The sequence below is a fragment of the Canis lupus genome, chromosome 12 (genome assembly GCF_048164855.1).
Source record: "Canis lupus baileyi chromosome 12, mCanLup2.hap1, whole genome shotgun sequence".
NCBI lineage: Eukaryota > Metazoa > Chordata > Mammalia > Carnivora > Canidae > Canis > Canis lupus.
The window spans coordinates 15,119,308-15,141,122 of NC_132849.1; the positions used below are offsets into that span (position 1 = coordinate 15,119,308).

A 21,815-nucleotide genomic window follows, 5' to 3' on the forward strand; every position below is an offset into this window, starting at 1 on the left:
AGCAAGGCAAAGGTGCCTAAATCAAGCTCTAACCTATCTGACCTTCCCCTGAGCCTAGTGCCCCCATCATCTCCCTCTCCTCCAGGTGAGCCTCACACCCTCTGTTGACTCAGCCTGAGGCCTGCTGGCTTCCATGGGAATCAGACAGCTGAAATGGGCTCTGAGACCTTTTCAGCTGAGATCGACTTCTCCAGCAGGACAGGGAGGTGGAGTACCCAGAACCTCACTCTCCTGACTTGCTTCCATAGGAGGCCCCCTGCCCTGAAGAGGCTGTGGAGGGCGGGGCTGCCCTCCTGCCCAGTGGCAGTTGACTGTGACCTCAGTCCCCTTAGTCCCCAGTGGGGAATCAGAGGAGGGGGAATGGGACAGGAGAGTGTGAAGTCCCTGGAAGCATAGACTGGAAGGTCAACAAGGCCAAAGAGGGGGATGGGGAGAAAGGCATGAAGCTCCTTCCCTGGCAGGTGAGGTGTGCTCCTGGCAGGGACCCTGGGGCAGCTTCCTTCCACATGGGGCTGTGACCTTGGCACCTCTCTCAGGGGTGGCTGGCTGGAGTCTGCACTGGAAAAATGGTCCAGGAAGCCCCAGGCCTGTTGCTCCTGACTCAGGAAGCAGGCAGCCGCCCCCCCACCCCAGACTTCAGCCAAACAGAAACCCCTGAAGTCCCAGCCCTGAGCCTGGAGGCCCAGAGAGTGAACACAGCAGGATGGGGGGAGGGGAGAGGAGAGGGAAAGGCAGCTGGGGGAGTTGAAATATGCAGATGGAGAGATGTGCGTGTGCGAATGCCTGGAGAAAGGAAAGACCCGGAGCCCAGGGAATGAGGGAGGCTGGGGAGCGGCCTCAGGAACCACTGTGGAGGATGTGGCTTGAACCCCTATCCAGCTGAGACCCCACCTGGCTGGAAGGCGAACTCCAGGGTGAGGGATGCAGAGCTGTGGGGGGAGAGAGCCGCTGCACCTGCCTCTCAGTTGGTGGGATTAGGAGGAGGTTGGATCTCCCAGCCAGGAGACTAAAGCCAGCTTCCTCGTCAGGAGAAGTGGGAGACCTCAGCCCCAGGTAAGGGGCAGCAGAGGGAAAGGTGTGTGTGTGTGTGTGTGTGTGTGTGTGTGTGTGTGCGCACACGCGCACGCGCTGGGGGGAGGCACACGCTCAGTGCTCCCTCTGCAGTGGGGGCGGCCACTCCACTCCATCTGACTTTCCCTTTCAGTCTCAGAGACAGGGACACCTGGACATGCTGGGCTCCTCCTACCTCTCTTAATGCTAGCAGGAAACCCAGGGACCTTGTGTCTCAGTGCTCCTCCCTGCGAGGAGGAACTGAGGCCAGAGGCAGGGCAAGCCCAACCCCAGCCTCTGTACCAAACGACAGCTTGTCTCCCCACTGCCGTGCATTCCCTCAGCACTTGGAGCAATCTTAGTTTGCACTCCATTAATTTGCAAGTAGGCTGCTTTGTAAGTGTTCTTTTGTCTTTTCCCCTGGCTGTCCTGACTCTCTCACCCGAATGGGCTCCCAGAGGGTGGGAGCAGGCTCGCCCCCCCCATCAGCCATCTCAGCAGAGGCCTCTGCCATTGGCACCCCTGCGTGGAAGGCTGCAGGGTGCTTAGCAGAGCCCCTGCAAAGACTCCTGCTGAAGGGTGTGAAATGCAAAGCCCTGGCAAACGAGGAGGTGAAGAGGGCAGTGCCACTGTTCCCCCGGTGAGAAACTGAGGCTGAGGGAGTCTCCTCGACCAGCATAGCCTTAAAGTGCTGGAGTGGGAACCCAGATTTCATTTTCCTACCAGGATCTCAGCCAGCACTGAGACACTGCCCTGCCTCTCCCATCAGTCTTGTGCATCCCTGAACAGATGTGAGGTCAGTAAGTCTTTGAGGGCACAGACTGGGTCTCGATATTGCTGAGGGATCCTGAACTGTGTGGGCTCTTTCTCTTCTTTGGAGACCTGCTCAGGAACTTCAGAAAAGGACTGACCCAATACAGGATGCCTGAACCAAATGTCCAACCTCTGCTAACCTCTGCCTACCTGAAGGCCTCCTTCAGCCTCTGAGCTGAGCCAGCCACATACATGGCAGCCTGGACTCTGGGCAGATCCCAGCCTGGGAGGTTCAGAACCAGAATGATCCCACCCAACTTCCCAAAGCTATTTTATGTCCTCAAACTAACCATCACTCTACTCTACTTTCTGCAAACCCAACTCAGATGGCAAGTGGAAAGGCATCACAGACGTTTTCCCCAGAAAATACCAGGCCCAGGATTCAGTAGCCTTGAAGACAGAAGCCCTCCCTTCTTCATTTGCCTGGTGGTCTCCTCTTGTGCACTCACAGTCACTGGTATTTGGGGAAAGCCTCAGTTCACGAGGCAGCGATGTACACAAGGGGCACCAAAGCAATTCCTCTCCCAGGATCTGTTTGTTTTTGCAACTCCCACACGAGATTGATTTTCTCAAATGCCGGTGCTCAGAATGCCACACCACTGCTCAGGTTTCTCCCACAACTCCCCCTCTTCCATGATGAGGAAGGGATCGAGATATCTCCTTGTCTGGTCTCAGGGCTCCTCATCCATTGGTCTGGCTAGCCTCCTCAATTTCCCACACAGTGGAACCCACAGCCTGCCCAGAAAGCCTGCCTTCCACAGAAATCCTACCGTGCTCTTAGAGTCAGCTGCAATCCTTCTCCCATTCCACCTGGCTGATGGGCCCATAGTGCTCCCTCCCCTCAAGGTCACCTTGGGCCCATTTACATACTGCCCAGCCCCACCTGCAGCTGGCCTGTGTATGGGACAAGCCCGTGTCTCCTACCAAAATACAGGCTTCCTGACACCAGGACCCCAAATCTGCTCCTCCCTTGTCTTCTTGCAGGACAAGACCCAAAGACATGCTGATTATGTGCTCCGATCCGAAGACATGAGGCCCCTCATGTGGTAGGAAGAGCCCAGCTTTGCAGCTGCACTCCTAGGTCACTCCTGGCTCTGTCATTTCCTATCGTATAACTATAGGCAGATGACAGAGCCTCTTTTTGCCTTGCTTTCCTTATCTGTGAGATGGAATTCTTATGCTTACCTTGCCGTGCTGCTGTGATGGTTGAATGAGATCATTTGTTCATCCGACAAACACTAAGCATCTACTCTGTGCCGGGAATTGGGCTAGATGTTGTGCAGGGCAATAAATAAAAAGAATGTACTTGCCTCCAAGGAGATGACCAGACAGGTAGCAGACAACAAGATAGAGTCTCTGATGCTGCTAAGTGCTATGAATAAAAATAAGGCAAGGGAGGGAAGGGGGAGTAGCGGTGCTGGCATTTGGGCAGAGACCTGGCTGGGAGAGGACTGGCAGGTAGAAGTGCTTACTAAATGTTAGCTGTTACCATAATTCGTACTGCAGCAATAGGAAAGTCCTCAGACTGGGCGGATGAGCCTGCTCCGAGCCCCCAACGGTGGCCCTAACCTCACCCTTACGCCTTGAGGTGCCCCCTCCCATTCCGGGCCGCCAGGAGAGAGCAAGTGCTCAGCGCCTCCCTTCTACCTGCATGAGCCAGGGGTCTGCACCTCCAGGATTGTATTCATCTTACTGACCCCACCCAGAACGCTTCCCTGCTCCTCGCCAGCCTCCTAGACTTGCCCTCACCCTCAGAGCCTGCCCAAACCTACATGAAGGTCAGCTCTGGCTCCTCCCTCTGTCCCCTTGCCCTGGCAGCAGCCGTTTCTGGCTTCACGATTTAACCTCAAGCTCATTAATTTATAGGATCACTCTATCGTTGTTCTTATTATTGTGTTCTCTTACAACATCTTTACAGTCACAACAAACAGGTTTTCTCAGAACATGCTTTGAAGGAAGGCAGGGAGGTTTGTATTATTTGTGTTTTATAAATGGAAAACTGAGGCTCAGTGAGTTAGCGAGTTGCCTTGTGGTTGGATGCCTGAATAGGGTGGGCCCTGATCCCAAATCGAGTCTTCCTGCCACAATCCTCATACTTTCCCTTCACAACTGGCCCTGCACCGCACACTAATAGCACACATGCACACGCGCACACGCCCATGTGTGCACACAAACATGCACACCCCAGAACTGTCAGTCCCTCGGGGCAGGGCCAGCACTGTCCATCTGAATATCCTTCGAAGCACCTAGCACAGGATCCTGCATAGTAAAAGCCCATGAATACTCACGGCATGATTCCAGGAGTAGTGCCTGGGAGTGTTTGAACAAACTGGGGTAGGGCAGACTGCCAGCTGCTCCCCTGTCCCCTGCCCCGGGCCAGCTGGTTCCCCTTCCCTCTCACCCTCCTCCCCAGTGGTGGCCCCTCTCTCCTGGCTGCCCCAACTCACTTCTCTAGCATGGACATGACGATCGGGGGGAGCACCAGGATGGGCATGGGGAGGACCACTCGTGTCAGCGCCGTCTCCAGCAGGGCCTGAGGGGCAAGCAGAGGCTGTAGTGAGTGGAGCTCCCAGGGTGGGGGGCACAGCCACCTGGCAGTGAACCCCTCTCTGGAGCCCGTAGGTGTGTGCACTGCTGCTAAGCACATCTGGCTGAGTAGAATAATTCATGGAGTTGCTCAGGAAGCCTTATTCCAAATACCAGAAAAAAACCACCCCCATCTTCCCACCAAACAGATTCAAAAAGAGCAGATCCCTGTCACCTGCCACGTGTGGGGGAGGGGTGGCAACACAGAAGTGGCCCCAGGAAGGGGCCTGTGCCCAGGGAGGTACCTCGACAGCGGGTGCAGGGCTGGGGAGGAAGCATATGGAGGACTCGAGATGCTCTAAAAACAAAGCAGGCACTGAGAGGACCAGGGCAAACAGCTGGGGCCTGCTGAGTCGCATGAGGCTCCTGATGCTGAAGGAGGACAGAGATTCTGGGGTTTACTTCTTTTTGACACCCTTAAAGACAAAAATTTGGAAGATCTTGCATCTCCTGGCTCTGAATGAGACCCTTTCTTAGTGATAAGAGGTCGGCTTTGTGAGCAGGACATGCTTCTGCTGAGTGTCTGCTGTGTCTCCATATGGGGTTGCCTGGGTCCTTGCCCAGGGGGTTCCTTCAGGATTCCTGGGGAGTGGGGGCATGGTCAAGGCATGGCTCAGAGGCAGTTCTGCACTCTGATGGTTACCATGGGGAGTTCTTTCAACCCCAGGGGCTCCCGGCCCTCAGGGAAGGCTCAAGGAATGGCTCATAGCTCACAGACCCCAGGAGCCTTCCCCTAGACAGCAAGGGGCTGACCCCGCCAAGCTGAGGGAAGCCCAGGGCTGCAGAGAAGCCTGGGGTTCCCTGCCACTTGCACCATGAGGAGAGCGCCCATGGTTGGCCTACCTCTCAGCACGTCAGGTTGGATGGGAGGTTGGGGTCAGGTAGGAAATTGAGGCCAAATCCCCTTCAATGATGGATAGGTTCAGGGTTGAAAATTTCTCCCAGGAACCTGAGTCCTGTATGATCAGCCTCTGGAAGGCTTGGGAGGAGGTTCCTCCAGTCTCCTAATTAGGTGTTGGAATGATGCAGAAAGCAGAAGATGCAGTGCTGGCACTGGCACCCCTGAGCAGCAGCTTTGCCCCTCCTAAGCCTGGGATGGCACTCACTTTCTTTGAGACCAGTGGAGAGGGGAGCACCAGGACAAGAGAAGGGTCTTCCCTCATCAGAGGATTATAGAGAAGGTCTCACTGACAGAGGTGAAGCTTGGGGCCCATCGTGGGAGCTGATGAGGGGCAGTGGCTGGAGCAGAGGGGAATGCTCAGCTACACGCACCTGGCTCCCCATACCAGCACTCAGAGGCCGGAGCAAGACAAGCAGCTCATTACCACTAGGATGAAGGCAGAGAAAGCATGAGGAGACCTAGAATTTTCTAAGAAATTACAGTTGCCGGAGTGGGTGAGGCCGGTGAAATGAGGAGTAAAAGAGGGCCTTCTTGCAGCAAGCTGTTCTTCCCCAGACCCCCACCTCAGCCACCCTCGGTCTCTGGGGAGGTATCATCTGCAGATGCGCCTATCAGCACAGAACCGAGAGCCACCCGCAGCCACGCTTCCTCTTCTTGCCCAGGAGGCCACAAAGGCCCAGGGAGCAGGGCCCCAGGTCCCAGGGTAGGGGAAAGAAAGCTCTGGGGGGTCTCCTCTGCCCTTTCCAATTAAAAGATCAGAGAAGCCAGGTCCTGAGGGGCTGGGACAAGAGATGGGATGTCTTATAGTGGTGACGATGGATGGAAAGAAGGAGGGATGTGCAAGGATAGGCGTGGCCGGGGCCAGGGCTGGGGGCCCAAATGGGGGGCAGGCTAGGGTCGGGAGTGCAGATCGAGAGGACAAAGCAAAGGCGCTGTGCATAGAGGCCCCTAAGGAACAAAACCCTCTCCCTGTCGCTGGCCTCCCCACTGGCCCCACTGAGACCCCGGATGACCCACGTGTCTGGCTGCAATCTTGGAGGAGCCCACGAGGTTGCCGTCACCATCCAGGACATCGATCCCTTCCTCCAGCTCCCCATACCGCATCAGGACCACGTTGCAGATGTTGGCACTGGCTGGAGGCGGGGGGTGGGGGGCAAAGAGGCAGGAGTGAGAGGTGAGGATGCCATTCCACCTAGTGGAGAAAGCCACTGGGCTGCACCCAGGCCCCCCTACCCCAAGCAACAACAGTCCTGAGTAAGTGTCTAGTCTGCGTTCAGATGCCGTGGGTGACGGGTGCCCACCTGCCCGGCTGACCACCAGCCTGTTAAGGGACTTGGGGGCCCTTAAGAACCTGGTGAGCAAAGGTGTAAACTAATCAGTGTGAGAGAGGATGGGGACAGGGTTCAGGAGCCGAAGAGTGACCAGTTATCAAGGGAGCTGCTTTCTTTTCCTCCGGGGGTGGACCTGGCAGGCAGGCCATCTGGGAGGGTTCCCTGCTGCAAGACCCCCACCAGCCCCCAATGTCTCACCATCAGCAACTCAGGCCCTTGGGCTGCCTTTCTGGGTATCTTCCTGAGATGGCAGCCCCCCATATTCAGCCCTTTGCTCCTCAGAGTGAACCAAGTTCCCAGAGATCAGCTTCTCTGACAGCAGGTGCCAGAGCAGGCAGGAACCTCAGTGCTCACCCAGCACCACCCCCTCATCATATGGATGGAAAAGGAGGCTCGGGGGAGGGGGTGACTTATCTGAGGTCACACAGCGAGGTGGGACAGAGCTAGTCCTTTGGGTACTCAGGAGATGGGAGGGTTTGGGGATGGAGGGTCCTGGGGTGGGGTCAGGCAGAGCTAAAGGCCGACCTTCTCCATTCTCGCTTCAGATGGTTGGGTTCCCTCCCTTGGCTATGAGATCATGACAGATCTGGGCTGAGGGGAGGGTTCCTGGCTTCTTAGTTAGACACTGGGTGCCAGAGTTTGGGGGCCACTCATCAGCTGGTGACTAGCCCCAGGAGTCTCCCTCTGTTCCTCTCAACTGGAGCCCAGGGGCCTGAGCCTGGGCCCTGGGGGGCAGGGCGGCTGTGGTGCTGACCTTGCCTGACCTCCTTCAGCCTTGCTCCAGGATAAAAGTGGGGGGACTTGAGGGTGGTGGGTGGGTGGGGAATGGGGGGGGTGACAAATGTGGAGGCCGCCTGCTGCACTCCTCCCCCAAAAGCGCCTTGCTGTGTTTAAAGTTTTAATTTTTGCTAATTAATGTCAATTAATTTTGTATAATGAGTGTTTAATTTTGGGGAGTGTGTGAGCCTGGGAGCGACTGCAGTTCTGGGCTGTGAACGCTGATTAGCATCAACACCTGCTGCTTCCCCACTCCCTCCAGTGGGGGGGCACGAGGGTTTGGGGAGCTGCAGGGCTGCAGGGCCTAGTGGGCAGGTGGAGTGGGAGGAGGACCACAGATGCTCCTGGTGCCTGAGCCAAGGCTGGGGAGCAGGCGGTGAGGGTGCTTGCAGCTGGGGGACAGGGTTCTGCAGGTGAGGGGTGGCTCGAGACCCTCAGGGTCTCTGAGCCTCAGTCTCCCGTTTCAACGAAGTGGGGAGGTGGAATAAACAGAGGGGAAGACCAAGATGCTCTGCAGTCTTTGGAGAAGAAAAGCAGGAGACCAAATACGGTTTTAAAATGTATTTACAGCACATATGCCGTCTCTGAGTAGCTCTTGTATTTCCACACGACACTCAGCCGCAGTGGTAACCATGGGCAGACCTCTTCTGTGCTGGTTCCCTCCTGTCCTCCCAGCAGCTACACTCACCTGTCTTATACAGCCAGGGACGGGCTTGTGAGACATCTGGCAAGGTTTTGAGACATGTTTGATGATCGCAACCTGGGTTGGGGGTTGCTGCTGTCATCTAGCGGGTGCTAGATCCAGAGGTGTTGCTAAACATCCTACCATGCACAGCCCTCGCCACAAAGAATGATCTGGCCCAAAATGTAAGTAGTGACGTTGAGAAACCCTTGTCTGGCAGAAGGAAGAGGGTGAATCTGAGGTAAAGAAGGAGAGGTTGGGGCCTGGTTTTGGGGCCAGCTGGGCTTGAGTTACAGTCATGGCTTTGATTCTTGTCCCCTTCACTCCCAGAGGTGAACTCTTGCCAGCCCTGGGTGCTTCCCAGGTTTAGGGCCTAGAAGGGCCCCCAGAATGGCCTTGGGAAGCAGACACCTGGCCTGTGTGTTAGTGACTCGCCCTCTAGTGGCGGCAGGAACACTCTGCATTACTCACACCTCTGGGGCTGCCCCAGCCCTTGGTTCCTAGGAGACCCAACAAAACCACTGGAGGGGATTTTGGGGTTTTCTGCCCTGAAAGACACCGATCTCTGCCCTCTGAGAACCCTTTACACCACTGCCACACCACCACACTACCACCACTGCAGGTAAGACAAAGCTAAAGGAATGTGGTCCAGGCAACCGGCATCTGCCTAAAGTCAGGAGCCACCAGTTCATTCTGCGGCCTGAAGCAGCCACCCTTACCAGGCTTCCCTGGATGTAAAAGGGGGTGCTGTGTTTAGCATCTCTATGGGACCTCTGGGCACTAGCTGAGGTCACATGGAATGTCAACTTCTGCACCCAAGCCCCCACCAGGTTAGGGGAAGCCAAGGACAGCTGAAATATGTCTAGCTCCTTGCTGCATGCATGTGCACGTGCGCGTGTGCACAGGTGCAGGAGACAAAGAAGAGAGTATTTGGAGGTGGTGGCCAACCAGTCCCAGATTTATGGTGGCATCTTGCTTGCTCTCTGCAATTTCCAAATGTGAAATGTAGTCATAGCAGACAGAGTAGGACTTTGGTTCAAACACAAAACTACTTAGGATGAAACATAAAGCAGGAAAAGAAATGAAAACCCAATGCCCTTCCCCTCTAACAGCCCCTCCAGGACAGTTTGGGCATGAGAAAGCCCTCTTCTCATCTCAGCTGCTTGGATGGAAAAAAGAGAAAACCCGAAGAGCCACCCTAAAATGATGGCACCCCAAGCTCTTCCTCCCTCAAAACACCCATAGTTCTCACTGCCTACTCAAATGACACCTGCCCGGTAATATTTTCTATTGACTGTACACTGGTGGTGCATTTATTGGGCACCTGCTGTATGCACAGGTTACTAGCTATCTCCCTGTCTTTGAGCAATGAGAACTTGCGACTGTTTCAGTGATTTCATTTCCATGATCTCATCCAGAACTTTCATTTCTGTTGTATTCCTTTCAAACCTCCCTGGTCCTTCCTATCCCACTCCTGGCAAGTCCAGCTCCTAAGTCACAAGCACTGAGAGCCTACATAAATGAAAAAGAGAGAGAAAGAGAGACCAACCGTAGGCCATGGGTCTCCTTTCTAGCACACCAGCAATATCTATTATTGACAGTATCAGCAGGTTAATTAAGCAGTCTGTTAGTGATAATGTTAAGAAAGCTGGCACATTTTCAACTCAGATTGACACCATTCAAGACTCAGGCATAACTGACGTTGGAGAAGCTATGCTGAGAGATGTCACGAGATGAGAGAGAGACAGAGAGAGGGAGAGAGAGGGAGAGAGAGAGATCATTTCACACTGATGGCAAGCTCAGTGTCAAGTCCTGAGGAAAATATGCTCTTGATTGCTGCAGATGTTCTCACATCAGACCCATCGTGATGCAAAATCATGCAGATTGTGAACAGCTAATGAAGCACCCCATGTAAAAGGGACAGTGCGGGGAAGAAGAAAGAGCAGTAGACAGAAAGACAAATGTACCAAAAAAAAAAAGTTCTCAAAAAGAAGACTACAGGGGCGCTTGCCCCCCAACCTGGCACAGGAACAAACACACAGATCAGCCGAGTTCACAGTCCAGAAACACACCTACCTGTAGGCGAAATGAGTTTGTGGTAAAGCAGCTCCATGACTCACAACAAAGGGTCATTCAAACACGAAGGTGAAGCAATGGGCTATTGGGCTATTCATGTGGAGAAAACAAAAATATCTCAAGTCCTGGGTTCTATGATGCTTTCTCCATATTTTAATGTTTTAAAAATCATGATGTGCCTTACGACAGACGCCGGGCTGGGGGTGGGGGGGAGAGGAAACCTTACCCGCTCCCCCCTGGGACCGCCTGTGCATGTGTAAACTTTGCCACGTGTAGAGGTTCATTCAAGTGTCACCTCAGCTACCCATAGCAGTCTGCACAGAATTTGAACTTAAACTTAGATTCCTAATTGTTGCCTAAAACATCTTTTTAGAACTTACACTATAATGGAGCACGGACATGAAAAGTTATTGTACATGCAGAAGATCGTCTGCCAGATACCAGGCAATGCAATTAAAGACAGCAGAAATTGCCAAACCATAGATAGCTACCCTAAAGAAATGCTTGCCCATATGCACAAAGAGACATTTACAAGGATGTTAATTATAGCACTGTTTGTAAGAGCAAATAATTAGAAACAACCTAAATGTCCACCATTAGGGAACTCACATGGGAAGATCTCCAAAACAAACTTATATGAAAAAAGCTACCGAGTATGTACAGGATGATTCACTATCTGTAAAACCCGATCATTGGTGTATACATACCGTGTACCCATAAATCCGCAGGTAATGTTTTGGAAGGCTCACACCTCACACAGTGATCCCCTTGGGAAGGGAACTAAATTTAGAAATTAGAGGTTGTTGAAAGTCTTCCACTTTCTTTGCCCCCTTTTTCTAAACACCATTTGAATTTTTACAATGAGAACATAACCATGCTTTACTTGTCTAAGAACTGAAAAGAAATTGCCAAACTTCCTAAAGTAGATCACAAAAATTTGAAAACCAGCAAGGATTGGTGTGACCTACTGGCAGTTCCTACACTTAGGTGTGTACAGGGGAGAAACTTCCTAAAGAAGCTGATTAACTTCAGGAAGAGTTTTATCTTCAAGTAAAGAAAAAAAATGAAGCCACAAGTATAACCAAGTAGGAAATGCAGACCAAAAAATCCCCAAATTCTTTTATGTGCTTTGAAATTATACTCTTGGTTTTAGGGTCAAGAAGGGTCAAGATTGGACGTAGAGTTACAAAAAGCAGTGGTAGCCGTGACGCTATGTTTAACAACCAATGTCCAAAAGAGAAGTGGAAAATGTGAGCAAGGCTCAGACTCAAACTCTGTGATCTTGAAGAAAGTGACTCAGATTGGATGCGTAGTGAAGGCTTGTTTATTTCCTCACCTGAGCAGGAAATACAGTCCTCTCCTCTTCTGAAAGGCTATTGTATTAATGCCCCCTTATAACGGAGGCATCTGAGCATTGAGAAATATGGCCCTTGATATCTGTGAATCATAAGAAATGGGAAGTGGGAAAATGTATTTTATGTGACAAAGAGCCGCTACTACTCATCAACAGAGGGTCATGATGACTGACTCCCAAAGCTTTTCTACCCCAGGAAGGCTAGTCCTAACTAATTATAATAAATCCCTCCCTTGGGGCACTTGAGTGGCTCAGTTGGTTGAGTGTCTGCCTTCAGCCCAGGTCATGATCTTGGGGTCCTGGGACCCAGCCCCGCATCGGGCTCCCTGCTCCATGGGGAGCCTGCTTCTCCCTCTCCCTCTGCTGCTCCCCCTGCCTGTGCTCTCTCAATCTAAAAAATATATATATAAAATAAATCCCTCCCTTGCCAGTGCTTGATTGAGGAAGGGACATGTGACCAACTCTAGCCAGTGAGGGATGTCTGCAGGGGACTTCTGGGAAAGGTCTCTTCTCATTGAGGAAGCAGCAGCAGAGCCTCCTGTCCTCTGGGCCATGGTGGGCCTGTATGTGGTCCTTGGAGTTGCTGCTGCCATTTTAGGACACGAAAGGGACTAGCCCCCAGATGAAGTCCCTGGCAGAGCACAGAGATGGAAGGAAGGGCCACCAATGCCTCACACAGCACTCGACCTTTGTGAAGTGATACATTTATGTATTTAATTAAGCCGGTGTGAGTCTGGTACCTTTGGCCAAAACATTCATAAAACGTAGAAAGAGCCTTAACAGTTATTAAGAAAAAAAATATAGTCATTGAAAACACCCCAAAAATATTCAAGTAGGAATTAATAAAAGAAATAATAAAAACTCAATGAACATGAACTTGATCTTACTAATAATAGTCAAAGATAGATTTTTTAATCTAGAGAAAAGTCAATCTGCAGGTGTTCTCTGGATGTGTTGGAGACTAATCCTCATTGGTAAAATGGTTTACAAATAGTATGTGTCTTGTTATCTCACTTTGTTGATGGAGACTTCTGGCATATAGTGTAACATGTCATCAAACAGGCAGTCCTTTCCCCTCTGGTATACACTGTCTGTGTCATCAAGAAATGCTGCCGCTCCCCAATGTTCATCTCTATTTTCTTCTAGAAGCTTTAACATTGTACTTTTCACGTATAGGTCTTTAACCTCTCTAGAATTTATTATTGTGTGTGGTATGAAATAGGGATCTCCTTTTTTCTCTTTTCTATCTGAAAACCCAAACATCCAATAAAATTAAGAAAAAATTCTCAACCATTCTGGGAATTGGAAACATACAAATTAAAATGAGAAAAGAACCATTTCAGATGGACAGAAGTTTTTCTTTGAGATTGATAACACGAAATGTAGGGAAACAAAAACTTAAACCTTGTAGGCAGAGTAAAAAGCCAGTATGCTCATTTGGCAATGCCTAGCAAAGCGAGGTATGTACATATCCTCTGGTGTGGCCATTCCATTTCTAGGTACTGAGCCTTGACTGGTGATTCTCAACACTGGCTGCATAACTGAAACTAAATCTAAGGTTGGGTCCAGATCTCTGCATTTTTTAAAGCCCCCCAGATGGCTGTTTGAAAACCTCTGCCCTGGAGGAGTTCCTACTACTCGTGCACATAGGGACACACCTACAATGTTGTGTAGTGCGGTGCTATTGTGGTTCTTAAAAAGGATAAGCTGAGATTTTAGGACTGCCCTATAAAGATGTTTATAATTTATTGAGGTTAAAATGCAGTTTACAGAACAGTATCCATGGTATGATTTCATTGGTATTACATATGTATTTATATAGGCATATTTATGTTATATATAGATACAATAATAAATAGAGATCCCTACATTTTTAGATGTTAGCTCAAATTTGGAGGGATATGCACAAACTTACTCTGGAGAGCAAAGTAGGATTGTTTACTTTATAATACAATCATGTATTATCAGGAAAAAAAGTAGAATCATTTTTATTAAAACAGATACAAAAACATTCCAGTGGCAACTAGGAGACGAGCTTCCATCTTCGGTCCGGACTGACGCTAGATAAAGTTTTCTCCACTCTACTTCCTCTCTCTCTTTCTCTCTCTCTCTCTCCTATTTTGTGGGTCATATGTGCACACAGTAAATAATTCAAATCGTATACAAGTTTACCCTTATAATAAAACCAGCTCCTTCCAAGCTTTGACTCTTAGCTTCCCCTGCGCCTTCCCCAGAGGCAGTCACTCTAGCCAGGCTCTCATGTCTCTGCCAGACACAGTCGATGTATGTACAAGTGGAGATGTATGCACATCACCACCTGAAACACACATACACACACACTCAAGTGAATCACACTGGAAGAGAGCCCCAGCCCTGCCTTCAGAGGAGGGATGATTATCAAATGGGGATGTACACCCTAATGCTTGATTTCATGATCTTTCCCAATATTCCACCCAAAAGGCAGTGCTATCTGACACAGATTTTCTTTTAAATAGCTTGAGGATTTTAGTATGGGTTTCACAGCCCAACTAAAGTGTCACAGGCTCAGGACTGGGAATTTTGGGATTGAAAAATCAGCCTGTAAATTTAGGTGTAGGCTGACTCTGAAGTTCAGGATCTCTTCACAAAAGATTCCTGCTAACACATTCATCTTCTGGAAAACTCCCTTTTATCACAGCTGCTCCCTAGCTTAAAATTCTTTAGCAGTTCCCTATTAACCATAAGGTAAAGCTCCAACTCTAAGCTACCATCCAAGGCCCCAGTGGTCCTCTGCATGGGCCCTTCCCCCACAAGCCCGGCCCACTCCCACTGGCTCTATTCCTCTTGCATTCATAACCCGCTCCCCTGCCTTGGGCTTCCTACCTTCTGTGTCTCTGGATTTCTCTACTATCTGGATTTCAGTCATTATAAAATCTCTGACCCAGAAGGCCATTCATTCAATATGCATTCACTGAGCACCTACTGTATGCCAGGTCCTGGGCCAGCTGCCCAGGAACAGGTGACCTGATCACACAGGAATGCCCCTTCACAGCTTTTTGGGCCAGGCTGCTACTTGGACGCTTCCCTAATTGACGGGTCAGGCAGCTCATTGCAATAATAATCGGTCAGTTTTTCAGAAGATCCTGAAACCATTGCTGGGCTCCCCCTTAGATGTGGAGCATCTCTTGACATGTGGAGTCCAGAACTAAACAGACTCCTTTGTTCTGGGTTCTCTGTTTCTAGTAATGTAGCTGAAGTCTGAGTGGGCCTCCTCAGAGCCATACACCACACTGCAGACATATTCTGAGCATACGGCCCACAATCCCCGGATCTTTATCCTAAGTAGTCTGGCCAAGTCAGGTCTTCAGCAAGCCTACACTCGTGTAGCTGCATTTTTTGAACAGCAAACCTTATATCAAAACTTGCAATCTTAGATCCTACACCTCTTACCCACGAATTCACAACCACTGCCAAGTTGCTATGCTTGTTCCTTGAATGCGACCCACTGTTGTATGTGACCAAGGCAGTTTTAACTGCAGAGGACAAGATTGATGACAGAGCCCTAGAAATGCACCACTAGAGATTTCTGTCTGGCTAACTTGGCCTCACTACCCATGTCCTCTTGGAAGCTGACACACAGTGGGGGCCCATGTCAGTTCTAGGGCTGCTCATGCTTATGGTACCCAGACCAGCGCACCTATCTTTCCAGATCTAACCCAGAAAGGCTGGAGAATGTGACCTGGATGACCTGGTTAGGTGGCCTATTGGTCATCCACCCTAGGCCTGCCAACTAAAAGTGTGAATGACAGTGTTAGTGAAAACTTACATAAGAAAACAGAAGATTCAAAAAATAATTTTAAAAATAAGAGTTAAAAAAAACACAGAATAAATGTCCAAGCAGCCATCAAATGTGGCCACCAACATCATCATGCTGGGGTTCCACTGTGGGTATCCAATTTCAAAGCCTTTCTGTCTGAGCACTCATTTGATCACTAAATAAACCCACATTGAACACTGTGTGCCAGGCATAAAGTGAGCCTGGGGGCTGGGGATGAATGAGATCTCGTCCCTGTCTTGGGGAGCTCACAGTCTGATAAAGGAGGCAAACTCAGAAACGAAGTGGGCAGTTCTGGGTTACACATAAACACATACAGGGTGCTGTGTTCTAACCCTCACTGGGGCTACCAGGGAGGGCTTCTTGGAGGAGGTGGTGTCTGAGCTGAGCATCAAAGGCCTGGCAGTAAGAGAAGGTAGAAGACGAGGCTGAGGTAATGGGAAGAATGGAGATTCCAGGCAAACATGGTCACGTGCAAAGGCCTGGGGCTCCTGACAAAGGCAGACAGGAGGTCAAAATACACCACAGCTGCAAAGGAGTATGAGCAGGGCCCAGGTCAAGGAAAGGACCAGAGGAGCCTAAGGGCTGTGGACACCATATTATCATTGATCTGGATGGAAGGAGCATACGTCATGAGGCCCAGCTGGCACAGACACATCCTGCCATCCTCTAACCACAGGGGATGAGGCTGGAGGAGGTCAGGACTGAGCTTTGGGGCATGGGCACACTGTCGTGGCCACCTCCTAGACCAGGCAAGCAAGGTGGCTCAAACACCAAGGGAGGGGCTGTGAAGGGGGATCAGTGACACCAAGACCTCTGTGGCCTGGGGGTGAAAGGAGTGAGGAGATGGGGTGGGGCAGATGTGTGAACAGAAGACCTTCTCCAGAAGACGGCCCCAACCTCCTGAAGAACAGACCCCTGGTGAATGCAGAGGTTTTTTTCCTGATGAAATAAGCTGTGACATTTAACATAGGGGACTGTCGCAGACAGCACAGGGAGAAGTCGCTTCCCGGCAAAGGGATGATGAGGCTGGCACTTTGGCCCATACAGGAAGGTTACTCCCTGTGCAGAGGGTCGGCTGGCTGGAGCTAGGGCTCGGGCCTCCCCTGAGGGAGCTCAAAGCCCACACGGGGGTCTTTGTTAGCACCTGACCCAGCTTGTCCCCTGCTGGATGTGGCCAGGCAGCTAGAGACGGGGGAGGAGATCTGCAGGTCACCTTCCTTCCCTAGGCCCTGCACACATATACACAGAGGCTGGGTGCTCACTGGTGACACCTGGGGGTCCCTACTTCTCTCTCGGCCCCTGGCTAACGGCCCTGCCCCACACATGCCTGATGAGATGGGCCTACTGCTCTCACCAGGGCGCCCTCACGGCATCTGTGACCTTGCATTCCTCCCACTGGCCACTCCAGCCAGCTCCCGGCCCAATGCCTCATGAGAAGGCTGTTGTGGGGCTAACTTCCCTGGAATGGACTCCGCTAGTGGAGACTGGCAGTTGGACCTGGAGGAGGGGGGTATGTTTTTCCAATGTCTCGACTGACCTTTAATTACACTGTTTGCCCAGCTCCCCAAACCATTAACTCCCACCTCACAGCAACCATCAATTAATGGAGGGCCTGCTCTGAGCTCGAGCTCCTGAACACAATTAAGCGTGGCAGTCCACAAATAAGAAAGAACTGGAGAATTAATTAAGGTCTAAACAAATTAATTACCAGTCCCCAATCGATTCCAATGCCAGCACACATGCTCCTGAGCTCACCGTCTTTCCTAACATCTCCATGTATAAATAGAAACTGAGTTTTCCCACATGATTGCTACTCTGGACCGGGCACAGCAAGGCTCTGAAACCACCATGAGGGAGAGAAGGGCTCAGTGGGCGTCCTCGGGGCTTCTCACATACTCAGCACGCGGGTACATGCACATACAACCACGGCTGAGAAACCAGGGTCAGCCTGAAGGAAGGGTGCTCCTGGTGGGGCACCTCTGGACCACATCCTGTTTCTCAGCTACATGGGTGAGGGGTTATCGAAGTGGGCTGGGGTAGGGTGGGCTAGGCCTTTGAGGCTCGGGCTGTGGCCAGCTCAGGATAACTTTCAGAGAGTCTGAATGTGTTTATTCTGGCTCGCTCTGCCTCGGGTCCTCCCAGAGAGAGAGAATGTGGGGTGTGAAGGGGAGCAGAAACCTGCTGGGGAAGCCAGGGAGAGCTGTGGGGCCCCTGCAAACCCAGGGGAGGCCTGTAGTGTTGTCACAGACATCCCAGGGGGAAGAGGCTGAAGTGGGGTCTGGTCCAAGGCCGGGAGGGGTATGAGCAGTGGAGTCAGGGATGGGATGGGAAACGAGGTGTCCTGTGCCCAGGTCCCTCTCTTGGGCAGCATGTGGGGCCCAGTGAAGAGAGGTGTCCTCCTATCTTCCAGATTGCAGGCTGGAGTAGGGCAGAACTCGCTGGGCAGGGCAGCGGGGAGGAGCCACAAGTCCTGGGAGCCTCCTTCTTCCCTGAGCCTGAGTTCCCAGCCGGGCCAGGAAGGAGGGAGTGGGGATATGGCCTCTGAGCACAGGGCACACAGGCCCCTTCAGGAACCCATCCTCCCCCAAGATCCCCTTCTGCTTCCTACTCACCTCACCAAGCCCCACCACACATCCCAACAACTGGGGCTTAATCCCATCATTTCCACTTGCTTCAAGGATTTCCTGTGAGCACTCATGGCTCCGTGAATTCTGTCTCCCCAACAGGCCAGGGGTCTGAAGGGGCAGAGGACCCTCTACAAGGTAAAGCAAGTCCTGGGCAAGCTTCTTGATGGCCTTGATGTTGGCATGGCCTGGCCTGGCCTAGCCTGCCATGGAAAACAGGGTGAATGCCTGGAGGGACCTAGACCCTGCCAGCATGCAGTGAGGCTTAGAGAGGCTGTCTAAGCCTGAGAAGAGAGTGAAGGGTAGCCAAGTGCAGGGGCTATGTGATGGCCTGAGAGGACAAAGGGCTCAGAAGGGGGTGAGGGGCATGTTTGATCATCTTACACACCACCGTGTATGCACACTACAGGAGGGGGTCAGCAGGTACCCATTTATAGACAAGCCTGGGAGGACATCAGGGGCCAGAGAGATGGAAGGGAGGCAGGCACACGGCCAGGACTCAGGCAGCAGACCTGAGGAAGCAGCCAGAAAGGATTTGCTGCTCTGAGGATCCTGGCAAACAAAGGACTCTCAGGACTGCAAACCACATTGTGTGCAACCTGTGTAACTGGCTAGGGATATGTGGGATCTCAAGACCTCTCAACAGTGGCTGGACCTGGAGGTTCCTCTCGGATAAGACAGGAAGAGAATCAGGCTGGAGCCCAAAGAGGGACAGAAAGTCTCAGGTAGGGATGGTAGACAGGGTCAAACCTGAAAGGAGGGACCTTCCTCCTGAAGGGGCCCCAGAAGTTAAGACTACCTTCAAGGTCATACAGCAAGATGGCCAGCAGGGCAAGGCTGGAATGGACCCCTGGCAAAGTCTTTGTTTGAACCTTGGCTCAAGGACAGATTACATCTTGGCCGAGTCCCACATCCGGTCCAGCGCAGCTAACAGCTGCCACCTTCCGAGGCTGCATCAGACCCTCCAGCCCAGGGTAGTGAGCAGTGCAAGATCGGCAGCCTTGTTTGCTAAATTAGGCCCCTTAACAAAGTCAGATCTAAAGAGTCATTCCATTAGGGGCCCATGCCAGAAATAGCTGAGAGTTCATTAAAAGTGTGGAGTTGCTATAGCAATTATCTGGGTCAGCTGACGCTCACTGGGCAGTTGGTCCTGGGAGTTCATTAACCCCTGGCCATCGAGGAGGTGGGGCTGCCAGGTAATGATCTCCCACCTTCACGTAGGGGCTTTTCAGGTGCTCCAAAGCACTTCCCTATGAATGGGAGCTGGTCTGTGGTCTCGTCTGATCTTCCTATAGCTCTGGCCTATAGGAAGGTACTGGTGTCCCCATTTTACAGATGAGGAGGTTGAACCCTGGAGGTGAAGAATGAGATTGGGACCATGAGTCTGGGTCTGACTCTGGCTCTTCAGACTCAGCCTTGGCACCCAGGAGGTCACAGGACCTCACACCACTTCTGTGGTATGCCCTCATCTTTGTGCTCTGGCATCAAATGGGAAATTTGGTATGATGGTTCAAGCCTCTTTTGACAACTAATCACGCACAGCCTTATGCTTCTGTCAATGTTTCTTTTTAGTTTTTAGAAATCCAATGTGCTACCCATTGTACCACGGAGCCACCTTCTTTTTAGTTTTTAAAAACTCCCTAGGCAAGGCGTGGGATTCTTTTTTTTCTTTTTCTAAGAGTTTATTTATTTATTTATTTATTTATTTATTTATTTATTTAAAATATTCTATTTATTTATTCCAGAGAGAGAGAGAGAGAGAGAGAGAGAGAGGCAGAGGGAGAAGAGGCTCCACGCAGTGAGCCTGACATGGGACTTGAACCCGGGTCTCCAGGACCAGGCCCTGGGCCGAAGGTGGCGCTAAACTGCTGAGCCACAAGGGCTGCCCTAAAATGTTATTTATTCATTAGAGAGTGAGTGCATGAGCAGAGGGAGAGGGAGAAGCAGGCTTCCAGCTGAGCAGGGAGCTAGACATGGGCCTGAATCCTAGGACCCCAGGATAGAGCTGAAGGCAAAGACTTAACTGACTGAGCCACCTAGGCGCCCCAGTGTGGGATTCTTAAGAGTTAGGTTGGGCTTGATGGGATGGCCCAAGGCAGCTCCTGGAAGCTCAAAGGCTCTAAGACCAGCAAAGTCTTGGCTGAAGGCAGTGAAATCCCCTCTACACACGCATGCATCACAATTACCTGACTATGAATGGAGACTTACAGAACCTAAACGGTCCACAATACCCAAGGGCTCGGGAAATATCAGAGAGGGAGACAGAACATGAGAGACTCCTAACTCTGGGAAACGAACAAGGAGTGGTGGAAAGGGAGTGGGCGGGGTGGGGGTGGGGGTGACTAGGTGACGGGCACTGAGGGGGGCACTTGATGGGATGAGCACTGGGTGTTATGCTATATGTTGGCAAATTGAAATCTAATAAAAAAAAAAATACCCAAGGGCTCGGAACACTAGACTTGCAGGCGCCTTCTTTTGCACCAGGAATCCCTGTGATTCCTGGCCAGGAGATACCTATGTGCCCCACTCTAAATAACGTCTCCAAATGCATGAAATGGAACACACGGGATTATAAAGGGATTATATTGGAATACATGATCAAAATATTTTTTTAATTGTGATACAGTAACAGGTGTGCTTTTTAACTAATGAATTAAAGAACGAGACCTACCAGCGGATTAAATAAATATCATAATTTTGAGTTAGTATTACACATAAACAGTATTTTTAAAATCCTTATAACAACTGTAATAGGACTTGAAATTATCTGTGGTTTCTGTGGGTGAAAGAGCCACAGCTCTTGCTTGATACTGTGGTTTGCTGCCTACATTCACAATGGAAGGTAATGTTCAATTTCAGTTAGAGGCTAGCGTAGTCATTTTCCCCAGCCAAGACCATAGGATCCACTGCACTCTATCTACTTGCCCCTTGGGAAGCTAGGGCCCTGGCTAAGAATCCCAGTGCTAAAAGCAGAACCTTACTCACAGAGCTCGTCAGCAGGGCCCCATCACCCTTACTTCTGTCTACACGTGTTTTGCCCTAGTTGTCAACACTAGGAGACCCCCGATGTCAGAGGAGGTCTGGAAAGGCAGTCCAGCTCCCCTAGAGCCCTGCGGCCCCGCACACCCGGGTGGGACACACACATGCCTGTACACACGCGCACATGCACACCTCTGCAAAGTGCAAGTCTTACCTACGGCAGGGAACGGCACAAATCTCTGGACAAGAAGGCGGGTGGCCGGGGTGAACTTGTTGGCTTTCTGAACCAGGACATTAAGGCCCACCTTAGGAAGAGAGAAGAGAAAGTGCGTGGTGCTGCAGGGGCCTGGCAGGCTGGGGCAGGAGTGGAGACTGAGCGGCACTGTCAGCCCCAGACCCCAAATCCTCAGCGCCACCTGCTTCGGCTGGGCTCCAGTGCCACTATGCAAAGCACCACTGCCCTGACATCCCAGTTAACCAGCCCGTGGGGAAGGATGAGGGGAAAGCCTCAGCTACACACATGCCCACGCGTGCACACACACACTGAGCACACACACACACACACACACACACACACAATCTCTCTGAGGAGGGAGAAAGGAAAGGTTGCTGTTAGATGAACACATAAGTAGCAAGTAAATTAAATGTGAGAACCCTCATCCTGCCTCAGCCACTGAGCACTCCATTTTTTAGGCCCCACTATGGCCTCAGGCATGGACCTAACCACCAGGACTCAGGAGAAGGGCATTGGCATACCTGCCACAAGTGGCTGCTGAGCTAAGCAGAGCAGCCCAGAACAGGACAGGGGGTGCAGTGGACCTCCTG

General features: G+C 51.3%; 1 protein-coding gene and 1 long non-coding RNA gene across 13 annotated transcripts in view; one reads left to right on the forward strand and one right to left on the reverse strand.

The window, feature by feature from the left end:
- SFXN5 (sideroflexin 5) overlaps window positions 1-21,815 on the reverse strand; it is a 122,677-nt gene that overhangs the window by 20,297 nt on the left and 80,565 nt on the right. For 7 of the 12 annotated variants that reach the window (XM_072769809.1, XM_072769813.1, XM_072769811.1 and 4 more), the window contains 3 exons: window positions 21,205-21,295; window positions 6,368-6,483; window positions 4,311-4,396 (listed from right to left, as the gene is read on the reverse strand). In XM_072769809.1, the coding sequence (XP_072625910.1) occupies window positions 4,311-4,396; window positions 6,368-6,483; window positions 21,205-21,295 (293 nt within the window). The remainder of the gene's footprint in view (window positions 1-4,310; window positions 4,397-6,367; window positions 6,484-21,204; window positions 21,296-21,815) is intronic. The other 5 variants (XM_072769815.1, XM_072769814.1, XM_072769817.1 and 2 more) reach the window with 2 other exon arrangements.
- LOC140601186 (uncharacterized) lies at window positions 235-3,168 on the forward strand. Its single transcript, XR_012004233.1, has 2 exons — window positions 235-461; window positions 2,848-3,168. It is a non-coding gene; the product is annotated as an uncharacterized lncRNA (long non-coding RNA).